At 47.7% G+C, this 16,246-nt stretch overlaps 1 protein-coding gene across 16 annotated transcripts in view; it reads right to left on the bottom strand.

Annotated features, from left to right (window-relative positions):
* Window positions 1-8,410: 8,410 nt before the first annotated feature.
* ANKS1A (ankyrin repeat and sterile alpha motif domain containing 1A) overlaps window positions 8,411-16,246 on the bottom strand; it is a 201,045-nt gene continuing 193,209 nt past the window's right edge. For 15 of the 16 annotated variants that reach the window (XM_049889257.1, XM_049889383.1, XM_049889554.1 and 12 more), the window contains 3 exons: window positions 15,774-15,911; window positions 13,880-14,050; window positions 11,240-12,849 (listed from right to left, as the gene is read on the bottom strand). In XM_049889257.1, the coding sequence (XP_049745214.1) occupies window positions 12,730-12,849; window positions 13,880-14,050; window positions 15,774-15,911 (429 nt within the window). In that variant the 3' untranslated portion in view covers window positions 11,240-12,729. The other variant, XM_049889300.1, reaches the window with a different exon arrangement.

Raw genomic sequence — 16,246 nt, 5'->3', positions numbered from 1 at the left:
GGCAGAGCTGGCAGAACTGGGCCAAAAGTTTGTCAGTCTGACGCATCACAATCAGCAGGTGTTTGGCCCCTACTACACTGAAATCCTAAAAACCCTCATCCCCCTGCCCCAGGCACTCTAACGAAAATGAAGTCTCTCTGATAGAACCAGCTCAGAGCCCTGGCACTTTGGACCCACAAGAGAGTCTCATCATTTTCCTGGGGTGACATCACCAGTAGCCGGCAGAACACTCAGGTCTCTTCCCTCCTGCAGCCAGTACACCAGGGCTGTAGGCATTAAATATGTAAACACCAACTGGCCGAAACCCATTCACTAATAAACTTCTGAACTGCAAGAAAACCCTCACTCTTCCTGTGTTGCAGCTGAGGCCAGGCCCTGTTCATCCCCAACTAGCTGAGAGGCCAACAGGCAGGCCCTTAGTTTCCTTCCACTGGCTAGGTGCATCCTTCAGCATGCAGAGCTGAGCAGCCAAGACACCCAGGTACTAGCATTATTTTCTCCAAGGGCAAAACATTTCTCTGAGGGCGCTGAGAACTCTTTGTGGAATTACTGAGTATAAGGCTCCTCTGGAAGTCAAAAATTCATTTTGTACAATTCAGCTCAGGAGAGGGTATAGTTAAAAGATGTTAGAACCCTCATTTCCAGGACCAGACTCACCTGAAACGTTGCAACAGAGAGTTGAGGAATAGCTGAGTCCCACTCTTCTCTTCTGTTGCATGGTCTGACCAGTTACCAGTTGCCGTTGAATGAATTCTAATTCATGGTGACCCCATGTGTGTCAGAATAGACCTGTGCTCCATAGGATTTTCTTAAAAAAATTTATTTTATTTTTGTTGTTGAGAATATACATAGCAGAACATACACCGTTCAACAATTCCTACATGTACAATTCAGTGACATTGATTACATTCTTCAAGTTGTGCAGCCATTCTCACTCCCTTTCATAGGGTTTTCAATGGGTGATTTTTTGGAAGTAGATTGCCAGGCCTTTCTTCTGAGGTGCCTCTGGGTGCCAGCAACCTTTTGATTAGTGCATTAACTGTTTGCACTACCCAGGGTGCATGGTCTGAAGTGGCATGCAAATTGGGGACTGGATGAAAATGGATGCCGGCTGCTAGCAAACATTCTGTTGAGGACAGGTTTCAGGATACATGGGATTTCGCTCTCCTAAGTGATTCAGGAGCCCCTGGGTGGTGCAAAGGTCAAGTGCTTGGCTACTTACTGAGGCACCTCAGAAAAGAGGCCTGGGGATCTGCTTCTAAAAGGTCACAGCCTTGAAAACCCCATGGAGTGCAGTTCTGCTCTGCACACATGGAGTTGCCATGGGCTGGAAGTGATTTGGTGGCAACTGGTTTGGTTTTGGATTTAAGTGATGCAGAGGTGAAGTTTGGATAGTTAGGTCAGGGACTGACAAACCAAACCAAAAACCAAACCCACTGCCGCCGAGTTGATTCCAACTCATAGCGACCCTATAGGGACTGACAAGGATCCAGTTTATCCTGGGTCCTGTTCTCTAGCTGAGTGAGTGTCCTATTCCCTCAGCTCTAAGCTTAGAACACCCTGTTCTTGCAATAGAGGTGATGTGGGCACTTAGAGGAGGATAGTCTCCACCTTCTTCCTGCTTCCAGTCCAGGACACCAGTTGGCAGTTGTAGCTGTGAGCTCCCATTGGCATCACAAATGAGAGATGTTTTAGGAAGGACCTGGGCTTGTTTTCTGAGATGGCAGAGGTCCAGCCCATTTTTCCCAGGTTGACCATAGCTGACCAATCTAGTATGGCTGACGTGAAGACAATCTGCAATTCAGATTTGGTCATTTTTTTTTTGTAATGAACAGGGGGAAATGGAAATTCACTTACTTGCTCTCAAGGCTGGGTGAAAAACCCCAGTGTTCTGTTTCAGGAGATGGAGGGAGCTGAGTATAACATGCTTAAGCCAGGAGGAACAGAAGGGGGATTTGAGTTCCACTAGGCCAGAGTTTCCTTCTAGTTGATTTCCTTTCTTAGAGGGGTAGGTCCTACATGGGCAACACAGCTAGGTCAATAGAGTGTGACTTTTACTATGACCAGAAAAGGCTGGGGGCCTGGATCATTCAAAGTTTCTAATCTTGTAATTAGACAGCTTCAGAATGCGGAAGCCCAGAGCAAGTATATGTTTAACTAATAGGCAGAGAGGCTTTCTTAGTTGGATTCTCTGGTGTGATTTGCAACTATTAATTTGAGTTTTTAAAAACCTCACATTTTGGAAGCCTGATTATCTCGGAGGCAAACATGCTCCGAAGCGACTCCTGTGAAGACGCCTGGCTGGTGGGTGGGTGTAGACACTGGGCTGGCAATGGAAGCTTGCTTTGCACATCATAATTAAAATCTGAATGATCGATTCCTTAGAAATTTTGAGTTGATTGTCTTGTGCTTACACGTGGAGGAGACGGGAATGCTGACCCTAAACAAGGAAAGATAGCTCCATTCAGTCCTGCCCACTGGTTTGGGAGAATTTGTAAAATTATGTGTGTGTATACACTTTTAAAATCATGATAAAATACACTAACATAAAATTTACCATTAGTGACATTTAGTACATCCACAATGTTGTGCAAACCATCATCACTACTTCCAGAACATTTTTGTCACCCCAAAAGGAGACCCTGTACCCGCCTACTAAGCAGTCACTCTCTAGTCACCCCTCCCCCCAGCTCTTGGCACCCACTAATGTATGCATTTGCCAAATCTGGCTATTTCATATACATGGAGTTATACAGTATGTGGCCTTTTGTGTCTGGCTTCTTTCATCTTAATGTAATGTTTTCAAGGTTCATCCATGTTGTAGCGTGTATCAGCACTTCGTTCCTTTTTAAGTAGAATAATATTCTATTATATGGATACTGCATTTTGTCTGTCCATTCATTAGTTGATGGACATTTGGGTTGTTTCCGCTGCTTGGCTGTAGTGAACAGTGTGGCTGTGAACATTTGTGTACGAGTTTGTGAACACCTGGTTTCAGTTCCTTTGGCTGTATACCCTGGAATGGAATTGCTGGGTCACATGGTAACTCTGTTTCACCTACTGAGGAACCACTGAACTGTCCTCCACAGCAGCCATGCCGTTGACATTCCCACCAGCATGTGTGAGCGGTCCACTTTCTCCACATCCTCGCCAACACTTGTTTTTTGTTTTAGATTATAGCCATCCTAGTGGGTGTGAAGTGGTATCTCATTGTGGCTTTGATTTATATTTTCCCAATAGCTAATAACATTGAACATCTTTTCATGTGCTTGTTGGATATTTGCATGTCTTCATTGGAGAAATGTCTATTTAAGTCCTTTGCACGTTTTTTAATAGGGTTGTTTTATCTTTTGGTTGTTGAATTGTAAGATTTCTTTATATATTCTAGATCCTGGACCCTGATCAGATACATGATTTGCAAATCTTTTCTCCCATTGAGTTGTCTTTTCACTTAATTGATAGCGTCCTTTGATGCACAAAAGTTTCTAATTTTGGTGAAGTCCAGTTTATTTTTTTCTTTGGTGCTTGTGCCTTTGGTGTCATATCTAAGAAATCATTTCCAAATTCAAGGTCACGAAGATTTACACCATGTTTTCTTCCAAGGGTTTTATAGTTTTAGCTCGTATATTTAGGTGTTTGATTAATTTTGAGTTAACTTTTGTGTATGGTGTGAAGGGTCTAATTTCACTCATTTGCATGTGGATCTCCAATTTTCCCAGCACCACTGAAGAAACTATTTTTGGCCCATTGAATGGTTTTGGCACCTTTGTCGAAAATCAGTTGACTGTTGATATACAGCTTTATTTTTGGACCCTCGATTCTATTCCATCTGTCTATATTCTATCCTTATGCCACTACCATGCCTTTTTTTTTTTTTTATGAAGGTTTATAGAACAAATTACTTTTTCATTAAACAATTAATACACGTTCTGTTTTGTGACACTGGTTGCCAACACTGCAATGTGTCAGCAGTCTCCTCAACCTTGGGTTCCTCATTTCTATTCATTCAGCTTTCCTGTCCCCTCCTGCTTTTCCATTCTTGGCCCTGGGCTGTTATGCCCATTTAGTCTCGTATACATATGTGAGCTACATGTATTATTTTTTGTTTTATGGCCCTGTCTAATCTTTGGCTGAAGGACGAACCTCAGGAGTGACTTCATTACTGAGTTAACAGGGTGTCCGGGGCCATACTCTTGGAGTTTTTCCAGTCTCTGTCAGGCCAGTAAGTCTGGTCTTTTTTTGTGAGTTAGAATTTTGTTCTACATTTTTCCTCCAGCTCTGCCCAGGACCCTCTATTGTCATCTCTGTTGGAGCAGTCGGTGGTGGTAGCTGGGCATCATCTAGTTGTGCTGGACTGCCACGCTGTTTTGATCACTGTAGCTTTGTAGTAAGTTTTGAGATGGGAAAGTGTGACCCCTCCAACTTTGCTTTTCTTTTTCAAGGTTGCTTTGGCTATTCAGGGTCCCTTGTAGCCACATATAAATTTGAGGGCCGCAGTCTCCATTTCTGCAAAAAAGGCTGTTGAGATTTTGATGAGAATTGCATTTAATCTGTAGATCGCTTTGGGGAATATTGCTATCTTAACAATATTTAAGTCTTCCAATCCATGCACATAGGGTGTTGTTTTTATTTAGGTCTTCTTTTCATTTCTTTCAGCAATATTTATAGTTTTCAATGTACAAGTTTTTTACTTCCTTGGATAAATTTATACCTGAGTGTTTTATTCTTTTAAATGCTATTGTAAATGGATTTGTTTCCTTTTCTTTTCAGAATGCTCAATGCTGATTTTTTTGTCTTGACCTTTTACCCTGCTGCTTTGCTAAATTCATTTATTAGCTCTTGTAGCTTTTCTGTGGGTTCTCTGGGGTTTTCTATATATAGGATCAGAATATTGCCCAATATAGTGCTGGAAGATGAACCCCCTAGATTGAAAGGCACTCAAAATACACAGTGGCTGCAACAATGGACTCGAGCATATCAGTGATGATGGAAATGGCACGGGACTGGGCAATGTTTCATTCTGTTGTACATGGGATCACAGTGAGTTGAAGACTACTTGACAGCAACTAACAACATAAATAGGATCATGTCATTTGCAAAAGGGATAGTTTTACTTCTTCCATTCTGATTTATCTACCTTTTATTTCTTTTTCTTGCCTAATTGCTCTAGCTCTGACTTCCAGTACAGTATTGAATAGCGATGGTGAGAGAGGGCATCCTTGTCTTGTTCCTAATCTGAAAAGGAAAGCTTTCAGTGTGAGTATGATGTTAGCTGTGGGTTTTTCATAAATTCCCTTTATCAGATTGAGAAATTTCCCTTCTATTACTAGCTTGTAGAGTGTTTTTATCATGAAAGGGTGTTGGATTTTGTCAAATGCCTTCATCAATTAAGATGATCACGTGATTCTTTTCCTTTGTTCTATTAATGTTGAGAGAGCAGGGCTTTTGTTGGTGTGTGTGTGTGTGTGTGTGTGTGTGTGTGTGTGTGTGTGAGAGGGAGCTTGTTGATGCTTCCAAGCTGCTGACTTCTTCTGTTCCAAGGCTGGGATATTTGAAGCAAAACGAAAACCCGGAAAACTCATTGCCTTGTCATTCCTAGCCAGTTTGCATTCTTCTCGCCACCTTTAGGGTCTTCTTGTTTGTTTGATCTAGAACGTCCAGGGTTTGTCATCGTGCTTAGCAGGAAAAAACAGGGGAAAAGTATGTCTATATCTTCCCGGAAGCAGAAGATCCATTTTACATTTTGATGGCTATTGTCAAGTTGTTCTTTGTTACATGTGGTGAAACATTATTTTTCAATTGTTTCTTTTTTTATGGTACACTTTGCTATGCAGTTAATGTTTGGTCTTTATTTTTAAAAAAATGGATTCAGGGTTTTGTAATTTACTTGGAAAGGCCATTCTTATACCAAGATTATGCAAAAAAAATTCTTCCATTTTCTTCTTTGTTGCAGTTTCCTTTTTCTACATTTAAATATGTGAGTGATCTGGAATTAATTTTGGTGTAAGGAGGAATAGGAATCCCCTGTGCCCTGGTGGCTACCCAATTGTCCTTGCTCTGTTTACTGGATAATAAATGTTTTATGATGTTAGGGAAATTCTTGTATTTGGAAAATGTTTGTTTATCACAGTGTTCCTGACAGCTGAGTCCTGAAAGCAGCAGTCCCAGAGCCTGCAAGGCAGCACTGAGAAAGGGAATTGGGTGTGTTAGTTCATGGCAAGTGGTGCTGGGTGAGCCGCAGTTTGAACTGCAGGCCATACTGAAAGATCTGCATGGCCCTGTCTGCTGGACTTTGAATGGGGCCTGGATACACTGTAGGCTTAGGAAGCCAGAGAAGGCCAAGGTTGGATGGTGGGTGTTTTGAGCAGCCCTGGAAAGTACTCTTCCTCCTTGGTGGCTTGGTCGCTGCTGAAGGGTTATATATCTCAGCCTACAGTAGTTAATGCCCCAGCCACCTGGGAGCCTGGAACACAGAGCACCATGAAGGGAAGACTGGTGAGGACATGGGGAAGTGTGACAGAGACAGGCCCCTGAGGAGGGAGAGAGAGGTGTGAATGGAAGGCTTGTGAGAGCTTACCTCACACTTCACTTGAAGACACTGGAGCAGAAGGCAGTGTCTGCTCCTGTCAGCTCTCCCTGCCTCCAGGTCCTGAGAAGACCAGTGTGTATACTCCCTGTATAAAGTGAGTCACAGGGACATGGGGAAAGGTAAGGAGGGCAGCGATCGGGTGGATGGATGCAGTGCTGTCGAGTTGTCCCATCCATCCCTTCCTTGAGGCTGCTCCAACCCATTCATCCTCCCAGTGCTTCTATTCTCTCCCTTCTGTTCAACTCTGGTTCCCACTGGGCCAGGCACAGTGCTGCCTGTGGCTCTGAACTGCAGGTCCAGGTGTCCAACATGAATTGGTCTGTGTCTCCCCACCCGTCAGGCCCACCCAAAAGCTCCTGAACCAAAAGGAGTTAGGATAATGGCAGTGGGTTCCGGTAGCCTGTGTCCAGTGGAGCAATGACACTAGTTTAGGACCAGACTTTTTCTGGCTGCAGTTTTTCTGCCCAGGAAAGAGGGCCATGGTCAGGGAGCAAAGAAGTGTGAGGGTGACGAACTTCTTAGTCTGGAACGTGAGGCCCTCCCTCTAAGACTCTCCAGTTGTAATGCAGTGTGGAAGAAGCCCTAATGGGGAGTAGGAGCCCTGGTGGCACAGTGCTTAAAAGCTTGACTGCTAAACAAAAGGTCAGCAGTTTCAATCTACCAGCTGCTCTTTGGAAACCCTATGGGACAGTTCTACTCTGTTCTGCAGGGTCACTGAGTCAGAATCGACTTGACAGCAATGGGTTTGGTTGGTTGGTTTTTTTTTTTAGTTGGGAGTAAAATACTGGGTTTTTGTCCTCTCTTTGCCATTAGCTGGCTGGATGACTAAGAGATGATCATTTCCCTTGTCTGGGCCTTGTTTCTTGTTTTATCTGTAAAACTGGGCATTTTCTTTTTTAAGACTCCATTAACAAATGGAATATTTCACAGGAACTCAGGAACAAGAGCGCTGAGTGCTAGGTGGCTCGGGCTAACGTAAGCCTGTGAGCAGGGGTTCTGAGGTCGGTGTTAACCCACTGGACTAGATGATCTCGAAGGTCCCGTCGAGTTGGCCCCAGGCAGGAATTTTAACCTTTCTGAATCTCGGTTTCCTTCTTATAAATAGAAATGATAATACCTACCTCAGAAAGTTGTAAGGATTAACAAGAAATTTACATGTAGAATTTGTAGTAGGGTTTGGAACACTGGTGCTCAATTAATGAAGGGGTATTATCATTTTTGCCTATCCAAATCCTACCCTTTAAATTCCAGATCAGCTACCACCCCACTTCCTTTGCCCCTGCCACCCAGCTCAGCAGGACGTCACCGCTCTGAACGTCTACCACCCTTAGACTGACAGTCTTGGGGCCTGAGAACACAGCTTTTGGGCTGATAGCTAGTTTCTAAAGCTTCCACAATCTTAAGTTCCTTAAGGGAGAAGATGTCCTTTTTCAGCTCTAGATCCCCCATGCTGCCTTGTACTCAGATGCTCAGTAAAGGTCTGTGGAACGACAAGCCCAGACCAGGATGCAGAAGAGATGTACATGTCTCTGTAGCAATAACTAGAATGTAGCCCCTGTTTGGTATGTAGAACGAGACGTTCCTAAGGAAGGAAAGAAGAACAGCAGAATCTTTGTCCCTTATTAGGATCAACTCAAACTGACAATTCTTGGTAGCTACCTGTTGAAGAGTTCTAGACAGCAGAATTTCCCAAACTGCCATCCCAGCCAAACAGCTCTGGGCGCTCATTACCGATCCGGAGCCAGCGTTGAGCCTATAGCCATGTTTCTGCCAGAAGACAACCCAGAAACTCTTCAATCAAAGACTCCAAAAAATACAGCTGGTTTTATGTCGCTTCTCATTTATTAATTCAGTCTGTTCTACATTGTACAATTATGAAAATAACAAAACCACAGCTGGAAGCCCAAGAATATTTACACTGTCTTGTGTAGTGAGGTCAGTCTATGTTGTTGCACAGATTGGTTATGTTTGGTACCACAAGATGTTTATAATTCAGACAAAATTGGACAGATTAACAATTATATGTACAGTAAAATAAAAGGGGAAGTCATTCAAGTATCAAAATACAAAGACAAAGATTAAATAACATTTTTATTACAATTCAGTCCCATTGCCAGACCATCAGCAACAGCACTCTCGTGAACTGTGTCTGACAGCCATTCTGCAGGCTGGGGCATCTCAGGGGCTCCTGAAAGATGGGCCGAGTGCAGACTGGCTTTTAATGTCTTGCTGATTGCAGCGATGCTTGCTGCCTGCTCAAACCCAAGGCTTCTCAAGGAACTAGTACTGATGCTAGAGGCCCTAGAGGGATGCGAAGCATTGCGAATGCAGAGCCTGACAGAAGGAAAATCCTGCTGCTCAGAGCAGCTGGCAAGCAGAAGAGAAGAGGCCAGTAGAGAGCCTGAGGTTGGTGACAGGTAACTGACCCATTTTAAGTTCCCCGCCTAAATGGGCTCCTTCACAGTTCAGAAACACAGCGAGGGAGTTTGCCACATGGCATGGCCTGCACTTAGAGAAGTGTCAAGTAGGGGCTTTTCCACTTGGAGCCTGTCCTTTAAGTTACAATAGTCCTGTCTAGGGAAGGGAGAGTACCTGCCCCGGAGGATTACAAAAGAAAGAAAGAAAAATTCAGTCACTTTCCTTTCTTGAATATTTAGATATAAACCAATCTTAAAAACAAAACAAAGAAACCCAGAGCCACAGCAGACTTACCAAGGCTTTCCACCCTAAATAAATAAAGATATAGCAGCTTCAAGGGGAGAAAACACCTACATATGATTTAAAACCAAAAAGCCAGCTTGAACTCATCGTAGTGTCTACACAGAGTTTTCTTTTTGGACCTACCACCTGCAACAGAGGTGCTGAGACAAGCACTGTCCTTCGGTAGGAGGAAGAAAGGGCGCAGGCATCCGCGCTCAGCAGAAGCAGCACAATTCACACAAGAATCTTAGATGTCCTTGTTAATTCTTGGAGGAAAGCAGGAGCTGAATACCGCACAGAGTTAGCTGATGGGAACCCTCACAGGCCCTGAAGGGGGCCGGAAGGGAAGTCAGACTAAACAAGGCCCTTCTTTAGTATCAGAAGTGGAGGAGACCTGCCCCTACTCCAGGGGGAGTTGAACCATGGACCACTGCTGGAAACATACAATGCCCGCCCTCAGGCCAGCAGAGACACAGCACACTCCCCATTTCTGCCCAAGAGCAGCCTCCTCGCACACACACACCAATAAGGGGTTTCAATTCACAACTCTTGCTGGGAAAGAGAAGTGCTGCTGAGGCCTGGAATATTTACCCTGGGACCAGATGAACCGTGCCAGTACAACATGAGGTCTGCTCAAGCACCCACGGGATGGGCTGCCCATCCCTGCTACCTATCCCGGGAGGTACCCAACAACCAGCTGACTTTGCTCTGCCACTCAGCTAAGCTGCGCAGGAATTAGCCCCTTTGTGGCCACTACACGCCAGAAGGAAGAACACAATCAAAGTTAAAAAGCAAAGCAAACCAGCAGGAAGGTGTAAGCAGCAACAGTGTACCCAAATGCCAGCCTGCCCTGAAGGCCACATTGGGGAAGAATCAAATCGACTGTCACCTTATTCAGCCTTTTCTACCCCTGGAGCTAAGAATGAGCAAGTATATTTCAGCCCAGCAGCTGAGAATACAGTCAGACCAGTAATTCCGAGAATCCAGATAAACCCTAATCATGCAGGCTGATGAGACAGATCACAAATTGGCAGGTAGCAGTCCTAGCTGACCTACCCGTTAATGCCCAAGACGAAGCTGCTTTTTCTCCTTTCCAACGATGCAGGCAGGAGGGTGCCATCAAAGCGCTCGTGGCCAGCCCACCAGGGGCAGTGTGCGAAGTGGCAGGTCAGAAGACTGGAGAGCGGCCAGAGCCCCGGCTGTGCTGCACTAGAAATGCTCTCTTCTCCATTCGGCCACTAGACCTTCACATTTGGGACCCAGAAATGGACTGGAAACCTTTGCTTGTGCCCATCGGCCTCTAAGGCTGGGTTCTCTCTGAAGAGGCTGTAGCCAGCTCTCCATGGGGACAAGAGGCTGTTCAGTTTGTTAAGAACAGCAACTAACTTGGTTGGGTTTGAAAAGCAGACTCTAACATATCTCCCTAATTTTGCCCCTTGAGCCGGCTCTTTCCAACTCACCCACAGGCCAGTGCCTTTTCCTCAGGCTGACCAGACCTTGCCCAGAGCCCATCCCAAGGACAGAGAACTGGGCAGACTGGCCTTTTAGCCAACCTCTGTTCCCTGTCCTCTGACCTTATGGCCATTTGTCTGAAGATTGGCAGTTTGACCTAGAGGTTTGAGCCAAGTGTTAAAAGTTCATCTTTTTAAAAAATTTTTTTTTTTCTATTAAAAAATGTGTTCTAGACAAGTAGCTTCTTGGCCCTCAGGTGGTCGTCTCATCTGCTAGAGGCCTGGAGTGGTTCTTGCAGCTAGGGCAGGGCTTTCTGCAGACCTGGTGATGCAGGCCCAAGCCTGCAGCCAAGAGGAGATCCTGCAGGCAGACCACGGGCCTGGGTCTTCAAAGCTGCTGGGAGACGGTGGTGGTGGTGGAGGTGGCGGCGGGAGCCTGTGCCCCTGCGTTTATGTTTCCACAGCACGGTATGGCTCCTCAGTGGCTCAGCTTGGCAGAAGCAAACACAATGGGGGGAGGAAAGGGTTAACCAAATGGGACTACACAAGGTGGAGGAGAGGAAATTAAAAGGAGACAAGGAAGCAGAATAGAAGGTCCCTCACAGCCTCCCCTGAGCGCCCCACGTGGCCTGCTCTGAGCGCCCACGGCTGTGCGCAGCGCCACTTCATGCTCAGGATGTCTACTCTGAAGGCACATGGATGGACAGGCAGGCAGGCAGGTTTATCAACTTGGGCTTAAACTCTAATTGCTGTAACTTACTGGCTTTTCTACTGGGTTCTGCCACATTTGTACTGCTTCCTACTAGAATCATTTCTTTCCTGTCTCCTGCCAACTACGCTGACTTGCCCACACTGGAGAATGTGGGGCTTCTTTAGACTCAACTCTGTGATCCCAGCTGCCGAACTGCTCTGGAGCAATAGACTATACAGCCTCTCCTCCCAGAGGAATTGGGAGACTGAGGGAAGATAACCAGGGAAAGGACCAGATGATGACTGACTTTGATCTCCACACCCTGAAGAAGTGTCAGAAAGGGCTGGAGGACAATGGAAGTTGCTCAGTCCAGGTCCCTGTCCTATAGCAGCTCTGTTCTGTGAGTGAGGGAAGAAGATGCACCATGTATGCATGGCACAGGTCTCACACTTCCTCCTTGGTGAGCCAGACTCCAAAGCCAGACCCCGTCCCAATAGTGGAGACACAAGGGACCGGATACATACATGCCATCCTGTTTCCTGGAGTGGAAGACCCATCAGAACCAAGCAGTCTGCTGAGTGGAGCAAGCCTGCAGATATTCAGATGCTCAGAGCCCCATTCTTTGGAGTCAGGCATGTGCCCAACGGCCTGGCATGTACCTTGGATCCTCACAGAAAGCAGTCTGGCTCTGGCCAAGCCACATCACTGGGCCCAGGGCCTCACAGGGGCCTGACCTTAGAGCAGAGGAGAGCGGGACAGGGCTGCAGCCAGCTGTAAGCAGGGTGCAAGGGGGTTCTGGCACTGGGTGGTCACAGTGGTTGGTTGTGTCAGGAAAGGTGAAAACATACAGCTCTTGGCAGCTGCATCCAGCTGTGGCTCAGTATAGAAGCACAGGAAGAGGAACGCCGACAGACAGAGCCCCAGTCTAACTCGGCAGGAGTCATTCCTGGTGCTGTTTGGATTCTGCTCAAAGGCTGCCTTGCTCCCTCAGGATTCACAGTGCTGGCCCGCAGAGGCTTCCTGGGCACAGCAGAGCCCCTCAGCCCTCTTGGTGCCCACCTCAAAGGCAACTCACCCCCCAAGCTGTCCTTAGCCCAAGGAGGAGAATTCACAGTGTTGGGTGGTGTTAGGTACAAGAGCTGTTAGTGTACAGTATCAAGAGCTGCTGCCCAGGAGGAGAGTAGGTCCCAGTGGGGGTGGGGCCTTGGCGCCAGCAGCTGGAAGGAGAGAGTTGAGAACAGCAGAAGGATCGGATGGCAAAGGCACAGTGAGACTAGTGGAGACAGGGGGTGGATTGTTTAGAAGATGGTGGTCTCATACTTGGTGCTGAGGCTCCGCTTAGAGTCTGGTTTGGGGTCCACCACCCAGGAGACACTGGCATGAGATTGGGCATCTTGGTCCGTATCAGGTGGTTCCAGCTGCCAAACAAGGAAAAAGGGCAGAGTCAGAGAGGGAGCTTTGCATCAGGGCCAGGAGGCAAGCAGGGCCCAGCATCCCCCACCCCCAGGCCATGCTGGAGCCCATAGCCAATGGCGGGCAGCCCTTAGTCTCCTTAGCCAGAGAGTAAGCCTGCCAGGCAAAGGGGAGTGTCATCCTCCCTGGAGCACTGTGGAGGGTCCCACCTCTGGGCTTCACCAGAGACAACTTTTTCTCCCAGGGATTTCTTGAAACTGCTCAGTTAAAAGAACAGCTGCTCTACCTGAGCATTCTGCTCTAAGTCCCAAATCTGTTCCTGGTGGGGAGGAAGGGAACATGGGGTTTGTAAGCTCCAAGCCTCAAGGCCCTCTGGGGGGCCAGAGAGATCACCCTGAGGCAAGACCACAGCAGACATCCCAGACCTCTGGAGAGAGGACACACAGCAGAAAACAGAGGGCTAAAACACAGACAGGGATGGGCAGGAGGGCGTCTCAGGCAAGAAGAAAAGAACACCACACAAGGTAGAGAGGGAGAGGCCACTCGAGTCAGAGAGAGCTCACGGTCACTTCACGCAGAACGACACACAGACAGCAGGAAGTGTAAAGACCTTGACTCCAGAACTAACAGACGGCAGCGGTAGGTAAGAAGGACGATGGGTGGTGCAGGTGTGACAGTAACAACAGCGACTATCAGGGGGCTGCGGCACCTGGGGTGCAGAGCAAAGCAGACACAGACACAGGGACGATGTTAAGGGTGCTCGCCTATGGGTCACACTCTCTGCAGCCCCATGACAGCCTCGCCCTAGGCTGAGTCCAGTGAGGGAGGGGAGTGGGAAAATCAGAGGTGGACGATTGCCCACCTGACGTTTGAGGGGCTGCCGCCCTCCCAGGGCGAGGGCCTTGGTGGTGGTAACTAATTACAAGGGCTGTTAACGAGAGGCCAGCTGTCTGCAAGTGAGAAGACCCTCCTTGTTGGCCCAGCTCCTCCCCAAGCCCTCAAACCCCAAGGCCAGGGGAGACGGGGCCCACATACTGCTGACTTCCTCATGCCGATCCGAGGCTTAGGCACCGGTTTGGAAGATTTTGTTTCAATCATCTCAGCTGCAGAGGCCCCCACTGGCCTGGACTTCTGGGCCTGCAAAGCCAGCTGATAGGCCACCTCAAATGCCTGCCCCAACGTCAGGATGATCTCGTATGTCAGATTCTGGGAGGAAACAGAACACATCTCTAGCAGATGGGCTTTGGGAGCCGCTTTGTCCTTTTTCTCTAACTCCTGCCTCATCCCCCACCCCCACCCCCACCCAGAACACAGGCAGCGGCAGCATCTGGACAGGTTAACAGAGTTAAGTGTAGTTGATTCTGCTGGAACCCTTGAAAAGATAAATTTGTTCCAACATGACTAATACATCAGGGAACAATGTGAGCATGACCCACAGCTCACGTTTCCCTGTGCTCCCAATTGAGAAACACTAGGGGAATGCTGTAATCCCCTGGGAATACACAAAGCGTGTACCCCAGAGGACAAGGAGCCACACCCATGGCACCTGGGTTGCCGCTCTGGCTGGATTTCAGGCCTCCTTCCACACTGCACGACGGCTCACAAGCTGCACCCTCTCCTGCCTTTAGCTTTTCCCTCTTTCCTGTCAGTCTATTATATATTTTCCTCTGTATTCTTGGCTCTTTCTCTCTTTTGTTCTCTCTCTCTCACATACAGGGTACTGGGTGTGGTGGGTATGCAGGTCTACAAACTTCAGGTCTTTTCTAGGTAAAGTATTATTGGAGTATTCTTGCATTTCTTAACCATTTCACATGAATAAAATGACACTGCTCTTTTTTTAAATTAGGTTCCTGTGTTTTTTTAAATGTGTCACTGACAAAGTTTCTCAAGCATTGTTCCCCTAACCCCATTTCCTCATAAACCCTAGGGTATTTCTTGTGTGATTTTGTGTAGCATGGTGATTTTTAGGAACACATATGTTGTGTTGCAGGAGAACTGACTATACAAGGAAAATGTGAGCCATGGGCAAGTAAGTGCCAAGAACTAGGAGCTGTGTGTGGACTACCCTATTTAATCTTCAAAACAACCCCCATGAGGTGGGCTATTTTTTATTCCCTCTTTTACAGATGAGGGAATGGGGAGGAAGTTTTCATGATCACACAGTTACCTACTGGCAGAGGCAGGACTCTGATGCCAGGGCCTGAGCCCTCCCCTGCTTGCCGGCCCAGAGCAACCACTGAGGTCTGGGGCGTACAAGGTCCCAGGGATGGGGTGAGTGCCCAGACCTGTCTGTGTTCCAGAAGCCACAGAATTTCTGGAAATAGCGACTTCCCTTGTGGGCAGCAGGGACCTGCACAAAACTCCTGGGGTGAGGAGACAACCTCTAGGCCCCCATCAGGCCTTGTCTCAAGGCAGACGGGATCCCATGTCCCACATCCCCTCCTGTGGGCCATGTGTGAGGATGAGCTCCTTTGCCCATGGCATCCAGAACGCAGCTTGAGCAGATATCTGAGAGAAGAAAACCGACTGCCAAGGAGGGCACTGCTGCTCCCATGAGGGAAGCAGAGGCGTTCTAGACTACCCAGCTGAAGGTCTGTGAACTGGAGCAGCAGGGAGCCTGGGGGAGAAGGTCTTGCCTAACCTAGGAACACTCAGCTAGGAGCTGGAAAACCCTGTGTCACTAGAACCTGGACGAGCTGCTTCTTCCCTCTGTGCTTTAGTCCCATCACGGTATGAAGGGCATTTGGACTAGGTAATTGCTGAGGTTTCACTGCAAAGTGCCAACCAGGTGCCAGGCCAGCTCTGCAATGAGGTTATCTCGGATGTAGGGCCAGATCAGGACAGACTCTTCCAGGGCTTGCAGACTCTGCTGCCTCCACCTCCGAGGGAAGGGGCCCAGAGCCCCACCCAGCCGTAAGACTCCACCCACCACATCCACTGTGCTGAAAACATGGCAATAGTGGTGACTGGTCTGCAGGTCCTTGGTAATGTAGGCAAAGGTACACAGGTCCTCTGGGTCCTGCGCCGCACAGGAAATATTCCGGATCTCATGCTCCGCGATGACATTCTGCAGGGAAAAGCAGTGTCCTGGAATTTCTCTGGCTCCCAGTCTCCCGGGCCTGCCTGACACCACCTGCCTGAGCCTTTCACTATTACCACCTTTCTCTGGCCCAGCCTACAACAATAAGTCAAACACCACTTCCTCTTTTCCCCATTTTTTGCTGGGGCGGGGGCAGTATCTAACCTTGCTTGATTTAAATTTGGAGTCTCCACCCTTGACCATGGCAACTGAGGGAGTAAAATGTTCACATCCATCCACCAGCCCTCTCCAGGCCCTTCCACCTTCCAGGGTGGTGAAGGTGGGAAGGGTCTCAGGAGGAGGCTGACAGCAGCAGCCGTGGG

The sequence above is a fragment of the Elephas maximus genome, chromosome 1, assembly GCF_024166365.1.
Source record: "Elephas maximus indicus isolate mEleMax1 chromosome 1, mEleMax1 primary haplotype, whole genome shotgun sequence".
NCBI classification, from domain to species: Eukaryota; Metazoa; Chordata; class Mammalia; order Proboscidea; family Elephantidae; genus Elephas; species Elephas maximus.
This window is presented reverse-complemented; position numbering and strand designations above follow the sequence as displayed.